At 51.2% G+C, this 24,413-nt stretch overlaps 1 protein-coding gene across 6 annotated transcripts in view; it reads left to right on the top strand.

Annotated features, from left to right (window-relative positions):
• Gask1a (golgi associated kinase 1A) overlaps window positions 1–24,413 on the top strand; it is a 40,205-nt gene that overhangs the window by 11,254 nt on the left and 4,538 nt on the right. For 3 of the 6 annotated variants that reach the window (XM_050141770.1, XM_050141771.1, XM_050141769.1), the window contains exons 1-3: window positions 1,114–1,226; window positions 11,538–12,782; window positions 23,011–23,133. In XM_050141770.1, coding sequence (XP_049997727.1) covers window positions 1,218–1,226; window positions 11,538–12,782; window positions 23,011–23,133 — 1,377 coding nt within the window. In that variant the 5' untranslated portion in view covers window positions 1,114–1,217. Of the gene's footprint in view, window positions 1–767; window positions 1,227–11,537; window positions 12,783–23,010; window positions 23,134–24,413 lie in introns of those variants that run through there. The other 3 variants (XM_050141772.1, XM_050141773.1, XM_050141774.1) reach the window with 2 other exon arrangements.

The following is a 24,413-nucleotide window of genomic DNA, read 5'->3' as shown; positions in this document are numbered from 1 at the left end:
TTCTGCCTTGGCGCCTGCCCATCTCCTCCTTTCAATGCTATCTAATTGGTCTTTTAAAATCGGATCAGGTTTCTCTGCTGGCCAGAGGCTTTTCTTACTAATTGCCCTCGCTCTGTTTCCTGGCTCCTGCCAGGGGCCAAGAACCCTCTCACCCCTCAGAAGGGTTTTCCGGAACAGGACCCGGCTCCCCGTTTGCCAGGGACCTCGCCAACCAAAGGCCTACCTCTTTGATTTAATTGTAGTGGGGCGATCTGCTCTCAGTGTTTCGCGCTGGTCCCTGCTGCCTGCGTCCTCTGCCACCGTGCCAGTCCCCTCCGTGCGCCGCTCCACCCCGCCGTCTGCGGTTGCCTGCGCCGCTCTGCTCCGCCGTCTGCGGTCGCCTGCGCCGCTCCGCTCCGCCTTCTTGCCTACAATTCTTCTAAAATGCTGAGATTTCAAGATTTCTTATTATCTTATTGAATCCTTCACCCTTTGAGTGCCTAGGCTATGATCACTGGGCCCATTTTAGAGATCAGTAGCTAGAGGTTCACCAAATCTGAGTGTCAGCCAAGTTACAGAGATCCAAGGTGAGTCTCTAGGCACAAGTGCCACCTCTTCCCACCGCTAGATGCATCTTTTCCCGGGTCAACACCTCAGATCATTCCAGAAGCATTTCTATTCTTTACAGTCAGACATAAACCATGGTTTGTGCTTGAATTTAATCCTCCCCTTGGTTTGCTGCTGTTGGAGACCACCAGTCTGTGTAAATATCCCTTTTGATTGTCCTGACTGGGTTCATCCACACCAGACTGTGCAGATGTCCCTTTCGATTGCTCTGACTGGGTTTGCTGCTGTTGGTGACCACCAGTCTGCAGATGTCCCTTTTGATTGCCCTGACTGGGCTCATCGGGTTCTTCACATTGCCCAGATCTGCGCTTTGAGGTGTTGTCCTTTGTCCTGGCCAGCTCCTTGCTCAACCCCAGGATCAACTCAGGTAACACACTGTTTGCAGTTGTGGCACCTTGGAGTCGTGCCATGAGCCTGGTGCTCGTGCTTTCTGTGAATCTCTGGTACGGACAGGGGTGGGTAGAGGTCGTGGCCACCAACCCAGCCTCGGAATAAGAAGCAAACGCTGCGTTGGAGGCTTCTTCCTACATCCTCTTAACTTTGCCTTTCCCCCAAATAGACGGTGAGTTCCTGGAAGGCGGCAGCCTAATGTGCTTGATTCCTCCCACAGTATGGTACAGGTACAAAGGACTCATGCAAATATTCTCTTCTCTCTTCTGCCCTCCCCTTTCCTCCGCTCCCCACTTTCCCTTCCCTCTGCACCTCTGCCTTTCTCTTATTTTTCCTCTTGATACTCAGGCTGGCCCTGGACTCTCCCTCCGACCTCAGCCTCTTGAGTTATGAGACAGCAAGCGCTTGGCTGGCTAAGGGCTCTCACCTTTCATATTCTATTCCCCCAGAGTTGGCTGGTAGGATTTTCTGAGATTGTGGAAGTTCTCTCTTTTGTGGGTCTGACACCGTAGCTGCCATTCACAAGCAGCAAATGAGCCCTTTGAATGTGGCCAGTGTACTCAGGAACAAGAAAGCTGGAATTGCTGAACTCAAGAGTGGAATTCAGGCCGGTGGTTCTCATACTGGACATGGCAGCCCTGCACCAAGAACTGCACTGAGTGGCCCGTGGACCAGGCTGCTGGGATCAGGAAGGGAGGGGGGCCAGACAAAGGGGGAGAGATGGCAAAGGCAAGAGTGTTGGGAGATGGCGTGCATGCATGCGTGTACATGCTACACAGGTACTGGTGCCTGCCACCCTATCATGGTCGGGGGAGCCATGTTCTACTCCAGCTGTGGGGACGCAGGCTCTAGTGTGTCTGTTGCTACCTCCTCCCCACTTGCCCAGAGACGCTGCAAATATGAATGTTTTTATGTGTTTCTCAGCATCAGCTCAAATTGATTTTAAACACTTCAGGCCAAGCAAAACACATCTGCAGGCCAGAACTGGCCCACAGGTCTGGTTCACAACTTTGTCCAGTCCTGTAGAAAGAAGTCCTTGACCTGTTGTAGGCTGGGGTGACTTCAGAGATGAAGAGCTGGGTTATCTCCTGTTATCCTGAGTTTCTTCAAAAGGGGGGAGATTTGTGCCTGGAAGACAGCCTGGCCCCCTTCTGTCTCTGTGTCTGGGCCTCTGAGCAGCCAGAAAGTAGAAATATTTGGAGGCAGCAGCCAGAAAGCAACATGCCATTTTTCAGTCACAATTTTCATTCTGCTCTACCCCAGCCCCAATTCCTGGCATTTAAGAGCAAAATGTGTAGCAGACAGAGGAAATTTCTAACAGATGACGGACCTCCAACATTCCAAGTGGTCTCTGGTGTCACCACAGTGGTGCTCCTGTGAGCAGAATAAAATGATGCCACAGCTGAGTCTGTGAGGAGGGTCTCCCAGAACCAGTGGGTCACTAAGCCCTGCTGTACACTTAGGCGAAGACTGGAGCCTGGCATCAGCAGACACCGTCCTCTCGTGAGCAGGCAGAGGACTCACCTTCCACAGTGAAGTCCAGGGCTGCTGCCGTGAGGCATTCCCAGAGGCACTGCTTCAAAATCATGGTCATGGTCAAAGTGGCAGTACCATCATTGGGTCCCATGGAATTTGACTGTGGGTCACACTTTGCTTTGAATGTTTTGTACTGAGTGATCTGATTTTTATGAATGACAGGTAACATTCATTTCCCCTCATGTTATCACTACCATGCAATTGTGCGTATAGGTGTGCATGTGTGTGTGTGTGTGTGTGTGTGTGTGTGTGTGTGTGTGTGTTGGAGACCAGAGGTGGATACCATCTGCCTCCTCCAATCACTCCCTTATGTTTTGAGAAAGGATTTCTCGGTGAACCTGGAGCTCACTGGTTCAGCTAGACCAGCTAGCCAGGATACTCCAGTGACCCTTGTCTCTGCCTCATTACAGCTGGGCACCCCTGCAATCCCTCCTACGTCCAAAGGAAGCAGTTTGCCAACTGAGCCATCCCTCCAGCTTCCTTCCTTCATTGTTGAAATAGGAGCGGCGGGGCTGCGTCCCCAACACCCCGGCCGCTTGGCTAGCTCATGCCCGAAATAACAACACACAAACTGTATTCATTTAACTGCTTGACCCATTTCTATCTAGCCTCTTCTAGGCTAACTCTCGCACCTGGACTAGCCCATTTCTAGTAATGTGTGTAAGCACCCCAAGGTGCGCTTACCGGGAAGATTTTAGCCTCCGTCCATGCTGGGAGAGTGGAGCATGGCTGTCCGGTCCCTCTGGAAGCAGAGCAGAGTCTGACCTCACTTCCTCTTCCGCCCAGAATTCTATTCTGTTTATTCCTCCCACCAATGCTTTAACCTATGAGGCCAAGCAGTTTCTTTATTGCTCAGCCAATGAAATCAACAGATTGATATATGACACTCCCACATCACTTCATCTTATGTTTGATGGCTCTTTTCCCTGGGAACAGTGCTTGTCTTAGGAAAGGTTTCCCAATTTCAACAATGGGCTACTCTACCAGGGATATACTGCTGTTGTGGAAATATTTGTTTAACTAGGCAAAGATGTGTTACATTTGTTTATGTTGCAGAATATTACTTTGTTTAACTATGTAATGGTGTGTTACTTTTGTTCATGCTGTGGAACATTTAACTGTGTAAAGGTGCGGTACTTTTGTTTATGCTAATTTGTTTAATTATGTAGAGATGTGTTGCATCTGTTTCACCTTGCCTGCCTAAGGCACCTGATTGGTCTAATAAAGAGCTGACTGGCCAATAGCTCAGAGAAAGGATAGGCAGGGCTGGCAGGCAGAAAGGATAAATAGGAGGAGAGATCTAGGCTCGAGGGAGAAGAGGAAGAATGAGAGGAGGAAGAGAGAATGAGGGACATATCTGGGGCAAGAAGCCAGGCAGCTGCCAGTCAGTCAGACACAAAGAAGCTTATGGCCCCAGCCATGTTCCCCATTCTCTCCTGCGTCTCTCTCTTCCTATTCTCTCTGCCCAGCAGTCCTGCCTAGCCACCTCCTGCCTAACTATTGGCCACTTAGCTTCTTATTAGACCAATCAGGTGTCTTAGGCTGGCAAGGTGAAACAGATGCAATACATTTTTACATAATTCAACAAATGTGCTACAAACAAATGTAATACATCCTTACACGATTAAAGCAATATTCCTCAGCATAAGCAAATGTAGCATAGCACATCTTTGCTTAGTCAAAATAATATTCCACACTATACTGCCATTATCCCATTGGATGGATGAAGACTTCTGAGGCCCAAGGTCACACAGCTGACCCACCCAGCAGGTCCTAAGTTACTCCAGGGTCTTGAAGAGGCACTATCTGAAAGACATGGGGGGAGAGAAAAACGGATGCCAAGCAGTATTCTTTGTCAAGGCATCCATTTATTGAAGCAAGTTTCATGTCTTAAATACTCCTCAGAAAGGAGCTAGGGCAAGGGGGAACTGAGGAAAGGGGGAAGGGAAGGGGAGGCTCGGTAGCTAGGCAACTAAGTGGGGCAGTTTGGCAGCTAAGCAGGGCAGTTGCAAGGTCAGTGGCTGGAACACCTGCTGTTAGTGATAAGCAGCAAGCCTTGAAGACACTCTGTGGTGCTTTCCAGAGCTCGAGTCTCCACGATCAGCACGTAATGTTTTGACTAACTTTAAGTTTTCTGTCTCATGATTTTTACTTCAAGGCCCTGTGAGATGTGAGAAAGGGGAAGCCTGAAATGGCTCCTGACACACAGCAAGGATGTAGCAAAGTTGGGGTTGGGCAGCCTACTTTGAGCCTGTGTGTGAGGTGAGGAAGGTGGCCCCACCCAGAGAGGGCACCTGTCAAACAGCATGGAGATCAGACAAAGATTTTGATGATCAGGTTTGTCATGGAGCATGGGTTTGGTTGGGGTCAAGGCTCTTTAGAATCATATCATCCCAGGAAGTTCAGTTCTTTCAAAAAAATGTTAGGGGCCAGAGAGGTGGATCAGTGGTTAAGAGCATTGTCTGCTCTTCCAGAGGACCTAGCTCACAACCATCTCTAACTCCAGTCACAGGAGATTAAATGTCCTCATCTGGCCTCCATACCTGGACACCAGGTATGAACATATTACACATACATAACATGCAGACAAAACACTCATGCACACAAAATAAATAATAAAGACATACATTTATTGCATGGGTGGCTATGTGTGGACAGACATAAGCCATGGTGTGTGTGTGTGTGGAGGTCAGAGAACAATTTGTGGGAGTTGGGTCTCGCTTTCTACCATGTGAACCCTGAAAATTGAACTCTGGTCATCAGGCTTGGTAGCAGGTGCCTTTACCCACAGAGTGGTTTCCTGGCTTGGTGGTCACAGAAGCTAAGTTCTTAGCTGATCAAGGCAGAGTGCATGCTTGAGGTAGCTGATGCTATACACAACCTGGGTTGTGCTGGGGACTTCGGGGAGACCACAGGCAGCAAGGAGCCCTACTTCCCCAGGGCTTCTGAAAAAGACACTCTGCAGCTGTCTTAGGAAGGCAAGCCTCCTGGGCTCGTTACTTTGAGACAGTCTGACGTGGGATGTCCTTCTGTATATGTGTTGCTTTTATTGGTTGATGAATAAAGCTGTTTTGGCCAATAACTTAACAGAGTAAAGCCAGGCAGGAAATCTGAACAAAGATATATATAGAGAGTAGGTGGAGTCAAGGAGATGCCATGTCGCTTCTGAAGTAGAAAGACGCCAGAACCTTACTAGAAAGCCATAGTCTTGTGGTGATATATAGATGAACAGAAATTGCTTAATTTAAGAAGTAAGAGGCAGCTAGGAGTATGCTTGAGTCATTGGCCAAAGAGTGTTGTGATTAATGTTTCTGTGAAGGCGTAAGTCACGAACAATGCCACACCAGTTTGGAGTTATGATTAATAGGGTGGTATTTATTTAAAGGGGAAAAAATTTACAGATCACTGTCCCAGACAACAGCCCTCTGCGCAACCAGGAAGGGAGTCTAGTCACTGGCGGAGCAGGAAGTGAAGAGAGCAAGCGGAGGAAGTAACCGTTTTTTTTAAAGGGAGAGAAACCACGCCCCAGTGGGCTGGTATCTCAGCAGCTATTGGTTGGAGGGGTGGAAGGACCTCCCGCAACATTTCTGTGTGGTTATTCCGGGTCTGGGCAGCCGGAAAACAAAAGAATAGTCTCTGTTTATAACAGTCTCTCTCATTCTGTAGCCCAGACTGGCCTCAAATGCACAGCAATCCCCCTGCCTCAGCCTCTCAGTGCTGAAATTATAGCTGTAGGCTACCACACCCAGTTATGAGAACACTTGAAGTTTCAGGTGTGATCTGCTTCAGTTCTGGGTGGCTTTGGGTTAGAGGACACTGGGTCACGGCAGAGTCCATTTCCAGCCCTCTTGCTCTTGAGAGCAATGCCTAACACCCTCACCCTCCTGGTCTCTGACCATATCCTCTGGTTGTCACTTCTGGGTGCCGGGAATGAAAGTTCATTAGATTCGGATTTGCTTATTCAAATGCCCCTAGACTATCTGGCTAAGTTGGTCTCCCATCTGAAAGGTAACCAGGCCCAACCCCTCTGAGATCAGACCAGACTGGGCAATTGGTAGCACTCAGGGCGAGATGGCCACAGGTGACTCTTTCAGCTGCTGAAGTCTATGCTGGTGTTTCTTCAGAGTCGCTGAGGAGCAGAGCAGTCACTTCTGGGTCCTGGCACTGTCAGCTGTCTCTAGCGCAGGTTCCGTGACGACTAGGAAAGAGGGCTGTGTGCAGTCACAGGAAGCGTCCCTGGGAAGCTTGAAGAGAGGCTGTGAAGCAGCAGATAGTGTCAGGGTTGCATGAAGAATAGGGAAAGGAGGGGTGTGAAGTCGAGGCGTGATGAGGCCTGGGGAAGGGGCTGTGTGAGGAAGACACCCACGACGGTGGCATTCCCGTGTTTGGGCCTTCTATAAACTCACCTCTGCTTTTCAGGGCCTGAAGTCTTCCCACCATTCTGTGGTGGGGGAGAAGTATATGGTCTTGGAAAACAATTAAATCCTGCCTGCCACATACGAGTCAGGAGATTTGAAGACAGTTCTTCACTCCTGTGTCTGGATCTCTCTGATCACAGTATGGGTATGGTAGGGTGTGGAGAGAGCCTGGCGCAGGGCATGTGGGCACTCAGCGGCTGTTAACGGGCACAGTGCCATTTCACCAGCTTCGCCAGATGGTGGCCACTTTCTGGAACAATCGAGAAGTGCAGAACCTGCCTGGTTCTTCTGGTTTTGTTTAGAGTACGACAGATAATTTACAGAAACTGTGTCTGACGTTGCCTCTCAAATAAGCCCAGAGAGGAAGGAGTCAGATCCTGGCGTTTCTAATTGGGTATTGTTAGTCTTCTGATTATAGAAATTAAGGAATAACACAGACAAGAAACACAGCAGTTATTGCTTTGAATGAATGTGAAACTCAAAATATTTATGTTTTCCATCAGTGATTTTTGCCTTGCTGGCCAGGGCCTGCCACAAACCTCTGGTCTCATTCACGTCCCCCTTTGCAGATGAGCTGGCCAGTTCTAAATAGTTAAGTCTCCTTTCAGAGCCAGGCCATTCCTGAAACCCAAAATAATCTCCATGAGTTCAAGCTGGGAGGCCTTGCCAGGATATAACAGCATTTCTGCCAGATGTGCTGGGTTTGCGCCTGGTGCAGCCCTTGATGCTTGTGTGAGCTTCACTGTCCTCCCCCATAAAATGGGGACAATGAGCAAGTGACCGCACTAGTCTCTGGCTCAGAACTCTGGCTTGAGGACCAAAGAATTAACATAAGTCCCTCAGGCAGCCCAAGGCACACAGGGAATACCAAGTGAATGTTTAGTTTCCTCTCCTTAGCTTTTCTTCCTTTAAATTGGCTGAGCCAGAAATTATAGGGGTGAAAGCCCTTCCCTGCCTTGGTGCTGTTGCTGTGGAGAGAAAACCACAATCCCCCCAGGGGCTGAGCACTGGAGCCTGGCTATCTGGTGGCCCTGGAGACAGGCAGCCTGGGACACAGCCCACAGGGGAAGGGACAGCTCGACTTCATGATGACCCACAGATGAGGTCAGGAGAGGGTCTCTATGTGCCTGGTGGCTCTGTGGCTGGACCACTCCCATGCTGTGCTCCCTGCCTGGGGTCTGGCTTTGGGGAACAAGGGCAGCAGAGCCCCACAGTCACCATGATGAGTGACGATGGTGACATGTGGCTTTAATCTGACTCTCGGAAGTCAACTCATACATCCCTTCTTACCCGTTCAGTCTTGTCTTGGCGGTTATTTAACTGAACTTGAGGAAGATGGCACAGGATCTCCATGTTCCGGACTCTCCGCCAGCCCATCAGGGCAGCGATGAGTCAGTGGTCAGTGGTAACGGGTGGAGGGGTCAGAAGGGGACAACGGTCAGGAACCAAGGTTGGGCAGAGCTTTAGAAGTGACTGACATCAGATTTAGAGCTGACTTTTACTAAACGCACAGGATACTGTGCCACTGGACTCACACACACAACACACACATGTTCTAGCACAGGACGCAAACACAGATACACACACACAGGACTTACACACTTAGATACACACACATTTGATGGAGGAAGGTCATTGGTTAATTAATAAAGAAACTGCTTGGCCTTATAGGTTAGAACATAGGTGGGTGGAGTAAACAGAACAGAATGCTGGGAGAAAGAGGAAGTGAGCTCAGACTCCATAGCTCTGCTCTCTGGAGCAGATGTGATGAAGCTCTGACCCAGGATGGACGTAGGCTAGAATCTTCCTGGTAAGCGCACCTCGGTGCTACACACATTAATAGAAATGGGCCAGGCAGTGTTTAAATGAATACAGTTTGTGTGTTGTTATTTGGGGGTATAAGCTAGCCAGGCGGCCAGTAGCCAGGCTGTGGGAAGAGGCCCGCAGCTCCCACTACACACACTCATATGACACATCTACATGCTTGTGCACACATACAACACAAAATAAAAATTAAGAAAATAAAATGAAAAGCCCAGCTCCTAAGGCACCTCCATCCTGCTCCAGGGACTGCGTCTCTGGTTTGGTCCCTATACCCATGCCCCTGGCCCCTGCCTTCTCTGCTCACTCTCCCCCACACTGTTGCCCAACACTCTCTCCTACTCCTCTCATCTTTGGACAGAACCTCTGCTGGGCCCTGCCAGGTAGCCTGCTCCCAGCCCATGCTTAAGGTTTTAGGATAAAAAACTTCCTCTTATGCCCTGCCTTGGGTATCTTGATCGTATAATGTGTCCAGACCTGAGGGGTTGGTTTTCAGACCCCAGAAAGATAAGGAGTTGTCTGGAACTTGGGGGCATGTGTTACCTTTTTCAAGATGCAACTTGGAGGAGGAAGGGCTGATTTGACCCACGGTTTGAGGAGGGAGGCAGTCCATCCTGGTAGAAAAACTGACAGTGGAAGCATGAGGCACCTGGTCACCGTGCACCCACAGTCTGGAAGTTAAGAGAGAACAGGAAGTGGGGGGCAGCTGTCAAACCGTAAGGTCCATTCTCAGTGACTCCCTTCCTCCATCAAGACTTCCTAAAGATCCCACAACTTTCTGAAGAGCTCCAGCTGCTGGAGACTAAGTGTTGAAACGCAGGCACCTATCAAACTGCAACAGGAGACAGCAGCAGTGACCCCAACAATCCAGGGAAGGGTGCAGCGGTGACCCCAACACTCACAGGAAGGGTGCAGCGGTGACCCCAACACTCACGGGAAGGGTGCAGCGGTGACCCCAACACTCACAGGAAGGGTGCAGTGGTGACCCCAACACTCACAGGAAGGGTGCAGCGGTCCTGTTGTGTAGTTTGATTCACTTAACCCTCACGTGGGCCCTTGGAGGGAGCTGCAATCCCATCCCATCTTCTGAGTCACAGGGACAGAGATGTGAGTCTTGCACAGTGTCCATAGTTTCGGAAGCTCAGACCTGAGCACGGGGTCCCCGGGCTGTGGGTTTCTGGACCTCCCTCTCCGTAGCTATTGGCTCATGGCTGTTCCTTGCAGGAACTGGTGACAGGTAGTGGCTGGGGATTTGAGAGGAGAGCCGCTGCTGAACCAGGCAGAGAACAATCCTCTCGGGACCAGCAGCACACAGGTCATTGAGGATCTGCAGGAGAGGGGCAGGGACATCAGCTCGGGTTCCGCCGGAGACTCTCCTTGCCTTTTCACAATCACTTTTCTCTTCCTGAAGTTTCATGTGTGGCCCAGCTGTGACATCTGGGCCTCCCTCTGTACCACTGCCAACTCCTCCCAGGTTTCCTGAAGCCAAGTAAGGCCACTGCAGGACCCAAACAGCCCACTTTCTCAGCACATCGTAGGAGGGGATTTATTATTCCTGGGGGTATCCAGCCCTTTGAGAACACAGATTATGAATTCAACTGGAAAATGCATCACTTGCTTTGATTTGATTTTAGAAGAAGAATCCAAACAAACTCTCGTGAATTCATCTCCTCTCTCAGTGCTATCTGAATATTTCCATCTGTGATCTGGCTCTGGCCTTCCTGCTCTCCACTTTAAAATATGAATTACTTAGCTCCAATTTCTCCGGTTGTTCTGATGGTTAAAGGCGTTCCCATACCATGGCAAGGTATGGCGGGAAGTGGGGCCCCACAACTCCTCTTGGTGTCATTATCGAAATTCTCAGATGTCTCTGCAGGGAAGAGCACACTGGACGTTCACCAGAATGTTGTGTGGCATACCCCCAGATTAGGGCCATGACTTCCTGCGTGGAGAAGGGGGTTTTCCCTCCAATTTTCTGCATTTTTTTTTATTTTTTAAAGATTTAAGAGGTAGAAAGATGGCTCAGTGGTTAAGAGCACTGACTGCTCTTCCAGAGGACCCGGATTCAATTCCCAGCACCCATATGACAACTAACAACTGTCTCTAACTCCAAGATCTGACACCCTCACACAGACATACATGCAGGCAAAATGCAAATGCAAATGAAATAAAAATAATTTAAAAATTAATTATTTATCTCATTGTATGTGTGTGTTTGTATGTGTGTGTATGCATTTATGTGTGTTTCTGTGTGAGTATGGGTACCCCAGGGAGGCTCAAAGAGGGGACCAGATCTCATGCTAGTGGAGTTAGAAGCACCTGTGAGCTGCCTAGCGTGGGTGCTGGGAACTGAACTCAGGTCCAGTATGTGCTCTCCATGGCTGAGCCCACTGCTCTGATTTTCTTAGACTTGGACTTCTGTGGAGCTTTATTTGTATGTGTGTCTGGAATGGTCATAAAGATCACAGAATGGAGAGGATCGGGGTCAGCACTAGCTGGTGAGGACTTAGTGGGCGGAGTCTGCGGGGAGGCATGGTAATCACTGCGGCAGCTAACCCAGAGAAGTCCAGGCCTGTCTGCAAGGATCAGTGAAGCTCTGAAGCTGGGGGACAGTTGGCCGGGCTGTCACGTTCCCCCTTGTGGGGCAAGCTAGGTGTCCTGCTGTTGCTTCCTGCCCTTGTGCACTGTTCACAGCCTTTAATGTTCTGTGGTTTGAAGTTGGTGTCTTTCCCCATTCTCATGCTCTCTTTGCTACCCTGTCCTCAGGCGTCTTGGCTCTGGAGAAGGCTTTGTGGCAAGAAACGGTCAGTGATGGCATTCTGCCTCCTGATGATCCTGTCTGCAGTGACTGTCATTCACCTCCCTCCGGAGCATCCAGCGTCCACCCCCAGACTTGGTCCCATAGAGCCCCAGGGGAAAATCGGCATGCCTGAGCCCAACATTTGGCAGACTTTGAACTCTAGCCAGAGGCAGCGGGCAAGAAACCTGGGCTTCCAAAAAGGCCGGGCTTTGCCCAGAGATTCCATCTTGGTCTGTGCCGAGAAGCAAAGCCACAGAGTGCGAGTGGATAGAAGCAGACACGCACTGAGGGTCAGGAGAGATGCCGCTGGGCCAGGAGGTCCAACACTCAGTGCCCAACATCATGTGCAGGAGAACGAGGTCAGAGATGCAGGAGGCACAGACCTGGACCAGCCTGAGCACGGTGGTCCTGTCCAAGAGAGGCAGAATAAGACAGACACCCTGGTTAGGCCACTCCCAGGGAGCAGCCTGGCAACTTTCCAGGCACGGAGAGAAACCACTGCAGTGAATTTGGCTGGGAGCTCCCTGCCAGAAGCCAAGGACAGAGTCTTGCCTGGCAGGAAGGCTGGGGGTATCACCTCAGGTCCAAGGACTCACTGGTGGCCTGGTACTGCTGAAGAGCTGCAGAGGTCCCCATGGTGCCGTACTGAGACCCCTGGGTCATTGGCCAGTGTGGCAGCTGGGGAGCAGGTTCCACCGTGGTTCACAGAACACGACGTCCAGACTCTCTGGTTACTGGCCCATGGGGAGGTGGCGGGCAAAGCCAGGGTTCCCGCCCACGGGCAGGTGCTGCAGGTCGGACTATCTGCTACAGGTACCTTCGAGGACATGTCTCCTCTCAGGCTCAGCCATCTCTGCTCCCAGGGCCTCTGCGGCCTCATCAAGAGGCCCAGGGACCTGCATGAAGTCCTAGCCTTCCATGTGGACCGTGTACTGGGGCTCCGACGGAGCCTGCCTGCTGTAGCCCGGAGCTTCCGCAGCCCTCTTCTGCCCTACCGCTACACGGATGGCAGTCTGAGGCCCGTCATCTGGTGGGCACCCGATGTGCAGCACCTAGGAGATCCAGATGAGGACCAGAACTCTCTAGCCTTGGGCTGGTTGCAGTACCAGGCCCTGCTGGCTAGCGGCTGCAGCTGGCCAGGCCAGAGCCTGTGCCCGGGCATCCACCATGCTGAGTGGGCATGTTTGGCCCTCTTTGACTTCCTGCTGCAGGTAGGTGTGGTTGGGCAGTGGGGTGGGGTCAGAGAGTTCCAGGTGAAGCTTTGCCTGGCCAGGCTGCCTGCTCCTCACCATGCTGGCCTTTGTTACCAAGCAACTGTTTTTGTCATTTTTCTGTCTGTTTATCCTGTGGTACCCTGGAACAGGGCTTCTTAAACATCTTCCTCTCAGGGACTGTCTAGATGGCTCAGCAGTTAGGTACACTGGCTGCTCTCGCAGAGGACCAAAGGTGGATCCCTGGGACCTACATGGTGTCTCACAGCCAATTGTAATTCCAGTCCCAGTGACCTGATGCTCTCTTAGGGCCTTGTCAGGTACCAGACATGCCCAGGGTCCCTAGACATAGATGTAGGCAAAACACCCTTACACATCTAAAAACAAACAAAAAGCAACAGAACAACAACAAAAAACCTGTTTTATTCCCAAGTTACAAAATGAGTACTCCTCCCCCAATGCCATTGTTAAAAGACCAGTTTGCCACTGTTTGCAAGTTTTTGTTGTATTTTATTGCAATGTGCGTGAATGTTTTGCCTGTGTGAACATGTTCACCAAATGTATGCCTGGTGACCACCAAAGCCAGAGGATGTAGAAGGAGCGGCAGGGCTGCGTCCCCGGCACCCGGCCGCCCGCATGGCTAGCTTATGCCCCGAAATAATTACACGGAAACTGTATTCTTTTAAACACTGCCTGGCCCATTAGTTTCAGCCTCTTAACCCATTTCTAATAATCTATGCAGCACCACGAGGTGCGCTTACCAGGAAAGATCTTAACCTGCGTCTGTCTGGAATGGGAGAATCATGGCGACTCCTGACTCAGCTTCTTTCTCCCAGCATTCTGTTCTGTTTACTCCACCCACCTAAGGGTTGGCCTATCAAGGGGCCTAGGCAGTTTCTTTATTAATAAGAAATCACTCCCACATCAAGAGGAGGGCATTGTATCCCTTGGAACTGTAGTCACAGGTGACTATGAGCTGCCATGTGGATGCTGGGAATCAAACCCAGGTCCTCTGTAAGAACGAGTGGTCTTAACCATTGAGCCGTCTCTCCAGTCTTAACACTGTTTATAATTTTATATCTTTGAGCCAACATGGAGTCAAGAGTGTTGAATGATTTAAAATAAGGGAGGGAGGGAGGGAGAGAGAGAGAGAGAGAAAGAGAGGGAGAGGGAGAGGGAGAGAGAGAGAGAGAGGCAGAGGTAGAAGGAATGAAAGGAGAGCCCTAGACAGAGGTGCCCGTCCATCTGGACACGGAGCATTTGCTGAGGCTAGCTGAGGGTCTTGCTTCTCTGCCGGACAAGAGAAAAGTCTGAAGTTGCTGGAGTAGGTGAGCTGGGATCCTAGGTAGAGTTGAACGGCAAGGTTTGGGTCCACCGGGGGTTCCTGAGCATGAGTGTGGCTGCCCCCGGCTTGTACGTGTGATACTGGCTGTGGACAAAGGCAGCTTGAAACAGCTGGTCATTCCCACCGCCAAGAAGCGGACAGCAATGAATCCTTTGTAGTGATTGGTTCACTTTCTCTATTGTATACATCCCAGAATCCCCTGCCCAGGGAAATTCTGCTCACAGTTAAAATGTGACTTCCCCATTATGATGGACGGTACCCCTGAATCATGATCCAGAATAAGCCCTTCGTCCCTCAGGTTGTTTTTGTTGGGGTTCTTTATCACAGCAGTGGGGAAGCAAACCAAGACATGCCCTGTGTGCCTGTTCCACACAGCTTGAGGGGCTGAAGCTCTTGGGGTTCAATCACAGATAAACTGCCTCTCACTGGACTCTTGTCCCAGTGCCTGTCTCAGGGCCCTGCCTATGTCAGATGGTGTACTGGCCCCGTGACATCTGCGTGCTGGGGTGTTTATGGATATATTTAACACAGGCACCTGGTGAGGACGTGCACTTGTTAAACAGTAGGTACCAGACCAAATGCATCTCTGGAACAGACTGAGACCATCCCCAAGGCATTCTTACAGGTGAGACGCTATGTTTATGCATGTTCTCAGCTTGAGCCGGCTGGGGAGGAGCTCAGTAAAGCACTTGCTGAGCAGATCTGAGTTTGAATTCCCGGCTTCAGTGTAAAAAGCCAAGTGTGGTGGTGAGTTCTTGGAATCCCAGAGCTGGGTAGGAGACATCTGGTCAGAGAGTGACTGCTGTGCATTGCATAGGCACACACACACACACACACACACACACACACACACACGAGTAATTATTAGTGGAAAAGAAAATGGGGCCATTGCGGTTCAGAGAGATTAACTTCCTTGTCTAAGGTCACAGCCAGGGGACTGAGAGGCAGCCTGGCTGGCCTGGCCCAGAGTTCACTCCCTTCTCACAGTCACTATTGAGCTGGCCAGTAATGGGGGCAGAAGGGGACATTTGCAGGGAGGCCCTGGAGCCCTGGAGCCCTGAGACCGGAAGCAGACCCTTGCAAAGCCGGGCTCCAGCAATGTGCTCAGGATGGCTTCCTGCTCTGCCCAGAGCCCGTCTGTTCATCTCCAGATCTGCAGCGTGGGACCCTTCCTCAGCTGCCAAATTCTGCTAGTGGGGACAGAAACCTCTGCAGCCAAGGCACACACAGGTCAGCGGTGTGGTCAGACACGGGGCTGGGATCATGCCACCTTTCCCTAGTTTGCTGGACAGCGGTCAAGGAAAACAACCATCTGGCCGACAGAACCTTCCTAGAAACCCCGGTGAGGCTGCAGAATGTGCATTTTTGCACGGGTACCCGAGGTGCTGAGTGACCCATGGCTGGCCACAAACCCCAGATGCAGCTTGCCATCTGTCTGCTATTGGTCTCCCTCAGACTCCTGTTAGCGAACTCAGAGGCCCAGAAGGAAGTGCTGGGTCTGACACCACGTTTCCCTATGCGAGGGGCTTTTCTCCCACGTGTTTCCTGTTTCCTGAGGAGTCTATTGGTATTCACTCCAGAGAGAGTGGGGGGCTGGTAAAAGAATGATTTCACGAAAGCCCCCACACCTGAATTTCTTGGGGTTGCTCACAAGAACATGGGTGAGGGGTTACCAGAGCATGAACACTTATGTCTCTGGGGAACCCCCACTCCCAACAGCCGTGAATTGCTTCTAGATCCTGGGGGCGTGGCTCATAAATCTTGTGAGCCATGGTTCCCTGACCGTCCCCTGGGGATGGTCAGAGACCCACCTTGTGAGGACTTCCTTGGGTAATCACGGCTACTCTTACTTCCAGCGGGCAATGACTGTCAGACCTGGAAGACAGTTCCACACTCCAGTGTGACCCCAGACTCTCGTCACTGTCTGATCTGGGTGATCTGTATGTGGAGAAGTCAGCTGAGCAAGGCTTGTGGCCCCCAAAACTAGGGCCCAGAAGGCCCCAGCTGCCAGGATCCAGGTCTAGGCTCTGTCTCTTCTTGGGGCCAACACAATGGCTCCTATTGTGTCTCTTGTGTCTGCTACAGCCTGTCCAACCCTGTCTCCTCACTGAGACCTGAGAGAAGCCTTTGTCTCCGTTCTCAGCAGCAGAGCCCGACACCAAGGGCCCAACAGGACTGACCCGTCCGCCCGTCCATAGGAGAGAAGGCAGCCAAGAGCATGTGGGACCCACCCCACAGTGACTCTTCTAAGAGTGGTGGGCAATAACTGACTCAGGACTGGTCTAGGGGAGCTCGTAGCCAGATCCCTGCCAGATTGCAGCTGGGGTGGGGGGGGGTGCTCTGACTGCAGTGATGGGAAAACCCTCCACAGCAAAGACATGCAGGAGCCACAGCCTAGCCAGAGAGCTCGGAGAGGGTGTCTGTCCTCTGTCACTGTTCTATCCATTACCACCCTGTCAGACAAAGCAAGGCCTTCAGTGCCTTGAATGGCCCTCCCAACTTCTCCCTCTCCAGATCTTTGTCTTGGCATTTGGTCTCAGTCACATCCTAATCCAGCTGGAGCAAGGTCTCAGGGCCACACACACACACACACACACACACACACGGAGGAGGGGGTAGTGTCATGTACCCCTCCTCCTCAGACACAGAAGGGAGACAACTGAGAGAGAGTGAGCTTGACCTCATCAGGGGAGCCCTTCAGGGCTCCTGAAGCATCAGTGAGCCTCAAAGAAGGAAGTGAATAGTGATCAATGATTGCCATGGGAACAGTCAGGCGTAGGAGGATGCTGGCACCACAAGACCAAGGTATAGCAACCTTGGCAAAAACTCTGAACTCCGGTGAGGTGACACATATATTGTTGATTTTAGTTGAGGTTGAGGGCTGAGCAGACACACCCCACTCAACAGGGGAGGAGCCCACAGAAACCATAAAACATATATATTCTGCCGAGCTCCTGGTGCTGAGACCAAGGACAGGCACAAGGTGTGTAACTGTGAGGGCCCTTCTCACTGCCCAGCTGCCCTGTATCCCCAACAGTGAGTTTCTTAATGTTTTCTTACCTCACTGGAACTCTGCCTCTAATGAAAAAGGAAAGTTTGTGTTTGTCCTGTTTTGTTCGGTGTGTTAATTACTTGTCTCACTGCTTTGACAGAAAGGTAAGAGCCACTCAAGGAAGGGAGGGTTTATTCCGGCTCTGGTAGGGAAGGCAGGAGCATGGGGTGGCTGGTCATGTGACCCAAGCAGAAGGTGGTGGTCACATGACCCGCAGTCAGGAAGCAGAGAGGGGGACACTGGTGGATAGATAGCTTTCTCCTTTTTCTTTAGTCTGGGACCACAGTTAACGTGGTGCCGACCATGCTCGGGATAGGTCTTCCCACCCCAGTTAATCTAGAAGATTCCTCACAGACATGCGCCCTGAGATTTGTCTCCATGGTGACTCTAAATGCGGTCATGCTGTTAATAAAAGTTAACCATCACAGCTGGGTGGGTGGTTTTTTGTTTTTTTTTTAAAGGACTTCTAAAGTTTTCCTTTGGACTGAGGGAATTCACCTTCTCTTTTCAGGCAGTGCATTGTCCCCGCGGTGGCATAGACTCTCTGTTGGGTGGAAATCTGACTTTGTTCTATGAAGCAACTGAGCTTTGCATTCTGACTGAGTTTAAAGGCCACCCTCGGTTCAGAGACATTTTAAAAGTTCTCTTTTTCTTTTCTTTTTTAATCCATCTTGGGTCCATCTGGAAATACTTTAAGCCTAAATGTCCCAGTGCCATTCCTGGAGACCCATTCCCTGCTTTTGCAATGCAACCTTTTTTGGCGTCAACTTCTTTACGTATCTGCGGCCATTTCTAGACTGTGCTGTTCTAGACGCCAGGACACTTTTATTATGGAGGGACAGTCTAGCTCTCTCGCAGATCATTTTCAGAATTTGCCGGGATAATGTTTTCGTGTAATTTTCACAGTCAGCGTGCTGCTTCCCCTCCCAAATCCTTCTGGAATTTAACTGGAATTAATTTAATTGTTGTGGGTTGACAGCAAAGTTTCCCTATAAAATGCATCATTCACTGGGCATGGTGGTGCACAACTTTAATCCCAGCACAAAGGAGGCAGAGGCAGGTGGATCTCCGTGAGTTCAAGACCAGCTTGGTCTACAGAGTGAGCTCCAGGACAGGAAGGGCTATACAGAGAGACCCTGTCTCAAAAACAATCCAATAACCAAACATGTTTCACGCTTGTCAAGAGCAGGGCCTAGTCCTCCATCTCCCTGTGTTTCTGGGAGGTGTCTCGCATTTTTCCCCAGTGGGTCTGTTCTGGCTAGTTTTATGTCCACTTAACACAAGCTAGAGGCATCTGAAAGGAGGGGAACTCAACTGAGAAAATGTCTCTACGAGATCCATCTGTAGGGTATTTTCTTGATTAGTGGTTGATGGAGGAGGTCCAGACCACTGTGGGTGGGGCCGTCCCTGGGATGGTGGTTCTGGATTCTATAAGAAAGCAGGCTGAGAAAACCAGTAAGATCACCCTCCACAGCCTCTGCATCAGCTCCTGCCTCCAGGTTCCTATCCTGACTTCCCTCAGTGAACTGTCTAGCTGGGAGCGTAAGCCAAATAAACCCTGTTCTCCCCAGTTTGCTTTTGATCATGGGGTTTCATCACAGCAATAGTAACCCTAAGACAGGGTCTTTCTTCATTTTTGTGAAGATATCCAGGATATTTCGTCTCCTTGGGACCATCAAAGACACGTTCTTTCCTTCAGCATGTGTTCAGGGTGGCTGTCCATCGGCTATGGAGTGGCTATGATTTCTATATGGTAATCTCATTCCTCCCCCTCTGTGAACTCCATTTTATTCTCTACCCTCTCCCCTGTAGTGTATGAGAAGGTGGACAGGTGTGTGTGTGTGTGTGTGTGAGTGTGTGTCTCTGTGTGTGAGAGTGTGTGTGTGTGTGTGTGTTGAGGCCAGAGGTTGTCGACTTTTGAATTGCATTCCTCAGGTGCCTGTTGACTTTTTTTTTTTTTATAAACTGGCCTGGAGCCAGTCTGTACAGCCTCGTCTATCCTGGCAGCCAGATGAACCGGGATCCATCTGTCCTTCTTCTCCAGTGCTATATCTAGATGCACATGCCGTCACGCCTGGTTTATTCGTTGGCTTATTTTTTTGTTTGTGTATGTATGCATGTGTACATATGTGTATCCACATGTGCATGTGTGTATATATGTGTGTGTCTGTGCATGTATATATACACATGTGTGCATGTGTATGTGCATGTGTGTGTATACATATATACATGTGTGTGTATGGCCTTTAGACATGAGGAATTGGCTCTCTGGGAAAGACAGCATTTCTATGCAGGAAAGAATGACCCCACCCCAGCAAAGATTTGGGATACTTGGGCTGCCAAGGGGAAAGGAAGTGAGGAGGGTCCCAGCTGAAGGGTGTGGGCCACAAGAACACCAGGCACCTATTGGGGCCCAGGAACCTGGTGAGTCTAGTCAGAGGACCAGGGCCACCCATGCCCTGTGTTGGCCCCTCCCTGGCCTTCCATCCCATCAGAAGGGCCTGGGATCTTCCTTGATTAACTGCAGTGTCTTGTCCCAGTCAGATATTCTGTTTGGGAGGTGACAGAGCCAGGTCTCCTCTGAAAGCAGGTGGTGGTATGGAGGACAGGTTCCAGTGACCACAGGCCTCCTTGGGGGACCCTGTGTGTTCTTTATGATTTATTTATTCTTGCATTCAGAAGACCTCACTAAGTTTCAACTTGTGTTGAATGCATTCTCCGTTCTGGGCTCAGCCTGTTTATTTTCCTGTCCAAGAGTTCACAGCTCTGAATGCCAGAGAAGATATGCCCGCCACACCATCTGTCTCCAGACTGCCTGGCTTCACACCCATGATCACCACTCCTCACTGTGGCCCTCCGTGTGGCGGTCGGCCTTCCCCAGGGCTCACTGTCCTCTCCAGATGGAGTGGGCACCCTCTCATGCCTGGCGGGAACCGGTGCTCTGTGCTGGGTACAGCTCTCAGGGTGGCGCCTGCACAGCCTGAGCTGCGCAAGGCCTTCACTGCTGAAAGCCCTGGACGCAGTTACAGTTGCAACACTGCCGAGCTGGCTCAGGCCACTGGGGCTGCGTGGAGCCATCGTTTCTCTGGGTAACTCCTCATTTTTGCAAAGAGTGGAGGGCGGTGAAGTCCTGAAGAAATTGTGGGCTGCAGCCTGAGCTTGGGCACATTCATCTGACGGAAAACAAAATAGACAGCATGGCAAAATCACCAACCTGGCACCTGGGTGAGCATGCCCTTCCTGCCAGGAGTCCAGCACTGCCAGTGTTACAATGGCTGGCATGCCTTGTAGCCCGCTCTGCAAATAAATGCTGCATGATGGGAAATCTGGATAGAGCAGCCTGGAGATGGGGTTGGGGGTTGGTGGAGCGGGAGTCCTGTACAGGCTCCTGGAGATGGGGGGGACTTGGCAGGAGCAGGGGTCATGTCTGGTTCCTGGAGATGTGGAGGGGGTGGGGTTGGCAGGATCAGGTGTCCTGTACAGGCTCCTGGAGATATGGGAAGAGCAGGATCAGGGGTTCTGTGCTGGCTCATGGAGATATGGGGGGCCGAAGCAGCAGTCTTGTGCTGACGCCTGGAGGTGTGGGGGGAGCAGGCTGTTGGGAGCAGTGAGCCCCCAGATCATGAATTTCTTGTAAACAACTTGTTTTCCCCTAAGCTGAGTGCCTACAGCTGCTCTGAGCACGAGACCCTCGGGAGTTCCTGATGGCAGGAGAGTGGTTTCTGGTGCGTTTGGCTGGGGCGTGGCTATCTCTATATAAGCTGCCCCTGAACACAATAAAGGGGCATTCTTGGAGCAGTTTGGCATCAAGGATGATCTGTGTCTCTGTCTGTCTCTGTGAGTCTTTGTGTGGTTTCAGTCTCCAGCCCCTTGCCTGGTTCATGAACTGCATGGCGGCGCACAGAGTGCAGACGGGCATCGTGTGCCGCAGCAGGGGTCATGTCTGGCTCCTGGAGATGGGGGGCGGACTTGGCAGGAGCAGCGGTCCTGTGCTGGCTCCTGGAGATGGGGGGGGGGCGGACTTGGCAGGAGCAGCGGTCCTGTGCTGGCTCCTGGAGGCATGGTCAGATGTGGGAGGATGGGGTTGGGGTTGGCGGGAGCAGCAGTCCTGAGCTGACTCTCGCTGTGTGTCCAGGGCTGAGCACGGGGCAGAGCAGGTTTTCTAGGGCTTCCTCAGCATTGGGGGAGTCTGGGAGCCGGGATTCTAGACAACAGAACTCTCAACGACCGTAATCCCAAAGCATATGTCCTGCTTTAAGTCTTTCCTCTGCCAATGTAGCTCTCCACATGGCCACGTGGAGTATTGACACCCCCTTTAACTGTTTATTCCAGGGTGAGATGCATAGAACTCAGAGTCTTGACTAAGACTGGATCCATTAGATCCTATGCACCTGGTAGCAACAAAGATGGCGGGGGCTCCTCACCAGCTGGGGTTTCTCTTGAAACATAACACGGTACTAGGATGTGGGTGGGAACAGTTCGCTTGGGTGTGTTCCCAGGAAGTCTGCTGCGTAATGGGGAAGGGGGCACAGAGGAAGAAAAGCCCACAGAAGGTGTTGTCCCGAGAATGCTGTGCTATGGGTGAGTGAGACCCAACCCCAACAAGGGTCCTAGGAAGCACAGCGGCCCGCCAAGGACGGAGTGTCTGCACACCAGCTCTTGACAGGCCTCTGTGTGGAAGGAGCATTAATTGTATATTACTTCCAGTCTGCCATATCTGAACCCGGGAATGGGATGATGGGAACCTTTACAGGTGAACCTGGGCTCACGAGTTGTCAGGTTGTTGTCGAGAGCATCTGCTAAAGCCTTAGCAACTACTACACACCTCAGACCTGGAAGGGAGGAACCTCAGGGAGCACTGCGCTGAGAAAAGACAAGGGCTCAACTTGACTTCAGCAAGGAAGGAAAGAACTTCAGAGAACAAAAGTGAAGCTCCTGGGAGGCTGGAGAATCAGGAAGGAGGGGGAGAGCCTGGGGAATCAGGGAGGAGGGAGGAGGAAGAGGGGAGCCTGGGAAATCAGGGAGGAGGGAGAGGGGAGCCTGGGAAATCGGGGAGGAGGAAAAAGGGAGCATGGAGAATCAGGGAGGAGGGAGGGGGAGCTGGGGAATCAGGGAGGAGGGAGAGGGGAGCTGTGGTCAGGGAAGCCTGGGTCCATCTGCACTGTGTGACTGATAGCCTAGGGGCGATTGGTGAGGCCAGCAGAGACAACTGAGCAGGGAAGGAGACTCTCAAGAAGGGAGTCTGGGTGCTTCTGTTCAGTGTGCATGCCCAAATAGCCCACGCCCTCTCTGGGATACTGCCCTGCCTCCTTGAAGAGTAGCAAGAGTGAGCCACTCACAGAGATCAAGGAATCCCCACCATCGCTCGGATTGATTGTTTTGGTCTTAGTCATTAATTAAGGCTGAAGGAGGAGAAGGCACCAGAGAATCCAGGACCATCACCCTGTGACTGTGGATGCAGCAGCAAGCACAGGAGGTGGCCACAGGTGTATGGCTATGACCTGTCGTCGCTGCTCAGGCAGGCAGGCTAGGGACCTGTGGAGAAGGCTGGCATGGCAGCCTTCTTAACGGTGCAGAGAGAAGCGGACAGAGAGGCCCTGTGACCCGAGCTCATCTTCAGGATACTGATATGCGCTTCAGACTTAAACAGAAAGAATCAGGGCAGATCTCCCTTCAAGCTGGACACCAGTACAGCACTGACGATCACAGTCGGCCCAGACAGCCCCTGCATACTGTTCTGAGCAGCACCGGACTTATATGGGACCCAGCGGGCCAGGTGGGCTTGATACTGGGTCTGGAGGAGACAGGTACCATGCCAGCCTTCTCCACAGGTCCATGACCGCCTGGATCGCTACTGCTGCGGCTTTGAGCCAGAGCCCTCAGACCCCTGTGTGGAAGAGGGGCTTCGAGAGAAATGTCAGAACCCAGAAGAGCTGCGGCTGGTGCACATCCTGGTACGTTTCTTCTGCATGCACAGTGCCTTGCAGCGTGAGCACTTGGTACGCCTCTCTCCTGCGGAGGATGCTCTTGGTGACCAGACACGGGTTGCCCAGTCTTTGGTCAGCAAACTTTGTCTTAAATAATACTCCTAGGAGCCAAATATATAAGACAGGCCAAATGGATACTGAGAACTCAGCTGAGGTGGGGTGTGTGTGTAAAATCCTGTTTTCACTGCTCCTTAAGACGCTCCGGGGAACTTTGAGGTCCTTTAGAGGCAGAGTTTGATAATTGGGCTCTGAGTGGAAGGAAGAGGAGGCTGAGCTGTCTAGAAATGGCTACGGAAAGTAGCATAGAAGTCTGGAGACTGTGGGAACGGTGTGCAGGCCAGAGGAGATGGCCTCTTCTTGCCAAACACCAGAATTTAAAGGTGTGTATGTGTTTCCATGAGCACATGAATGTGGAGGCCAGAGGCTGACACCTTCTCTTGCTGAACTTGGAGCCAATTCAGTGAGACTGGCCTCTAGCCCTAGGGACCCACCCTCTGTTCCTCAGCGCTGGGGCTGCAGGAACACATAACCTCCCCTGGCTTTTCTTACGAGGTTCTCATGAATGAGTGGAAGCCCATTACTCCCTGAGTCATCTCCCCAGCCCCATACTGCATTTTTTTTTAAGTACTAGAGAATTCTGTCTTGCATGTTTTAGTGTGGAAAGGATTTGAGAGATGCCGAAGAATCACGCCTGTGTGTGATATGGCTTTGTTGTAGAATATTATTTTCAGGTGTGTGACTTTTGTTTCTGCTGCACTTGTTTAACTCTGTGAAGCTGTGGTACTGTGCCTGTCTTAAAACACCTGATGGTCTAATAAAGAGCTGAGCGGCCAATAGTGAGGCAGGAGAGAGAATAGGTGGGGCTGACAGGCAGAGAGGATAAATATGAGGGAAAATATGGGAGAGAAAGCAACTAAAAAGGAGAAAGAGAGAGGAAGGAGGGGCCAGCCACACAGATAGATGGGGAATAGAGAAAGATAAAAGCCCCAAGGTCAAAGTAGCTGGGATAATTTAAGAAAAGCTGGCAAGAAACAAGCTAAGATCGGGCACTCATAACTAAGAATAAACCTCCATATGGGATTTATTTAAGAGCTAGGTCCCCCCCCCCCAAAAAATCAAAAGACTAAAGAGCCAAAAGAGTAAAACACCACACAGCATGGTATGAAGCTTCAGACCTAAGGAATATACCTTCTTTCTTTTGTGCCTGCCGGTTTAGTGCCCCCCCCCATGCTCCTGACCCCACTATA

Source organism: Alexandromys fortis, unplaced genomic scaffold (genome assembly GCF_014885135.2).
Source record: "Alexandromys fortis isolate MF-2015 unplaced genomic scaffold, M_Fortis_MF-2015_v1.1 scaffold_44, whole genome shotgun sequence".
Lineage (NCBI taxonomy): Eukaryota > Metazoa > Chordata > Mammalia > Rodentia > Cricetidae > Alexandromys > Alexandromys fortis.
The sequence above is the reverse complement of the archived record's forward strand: the minus strand, read 5'-3'. Positions and strand labels throughout refer to the sequence as shown.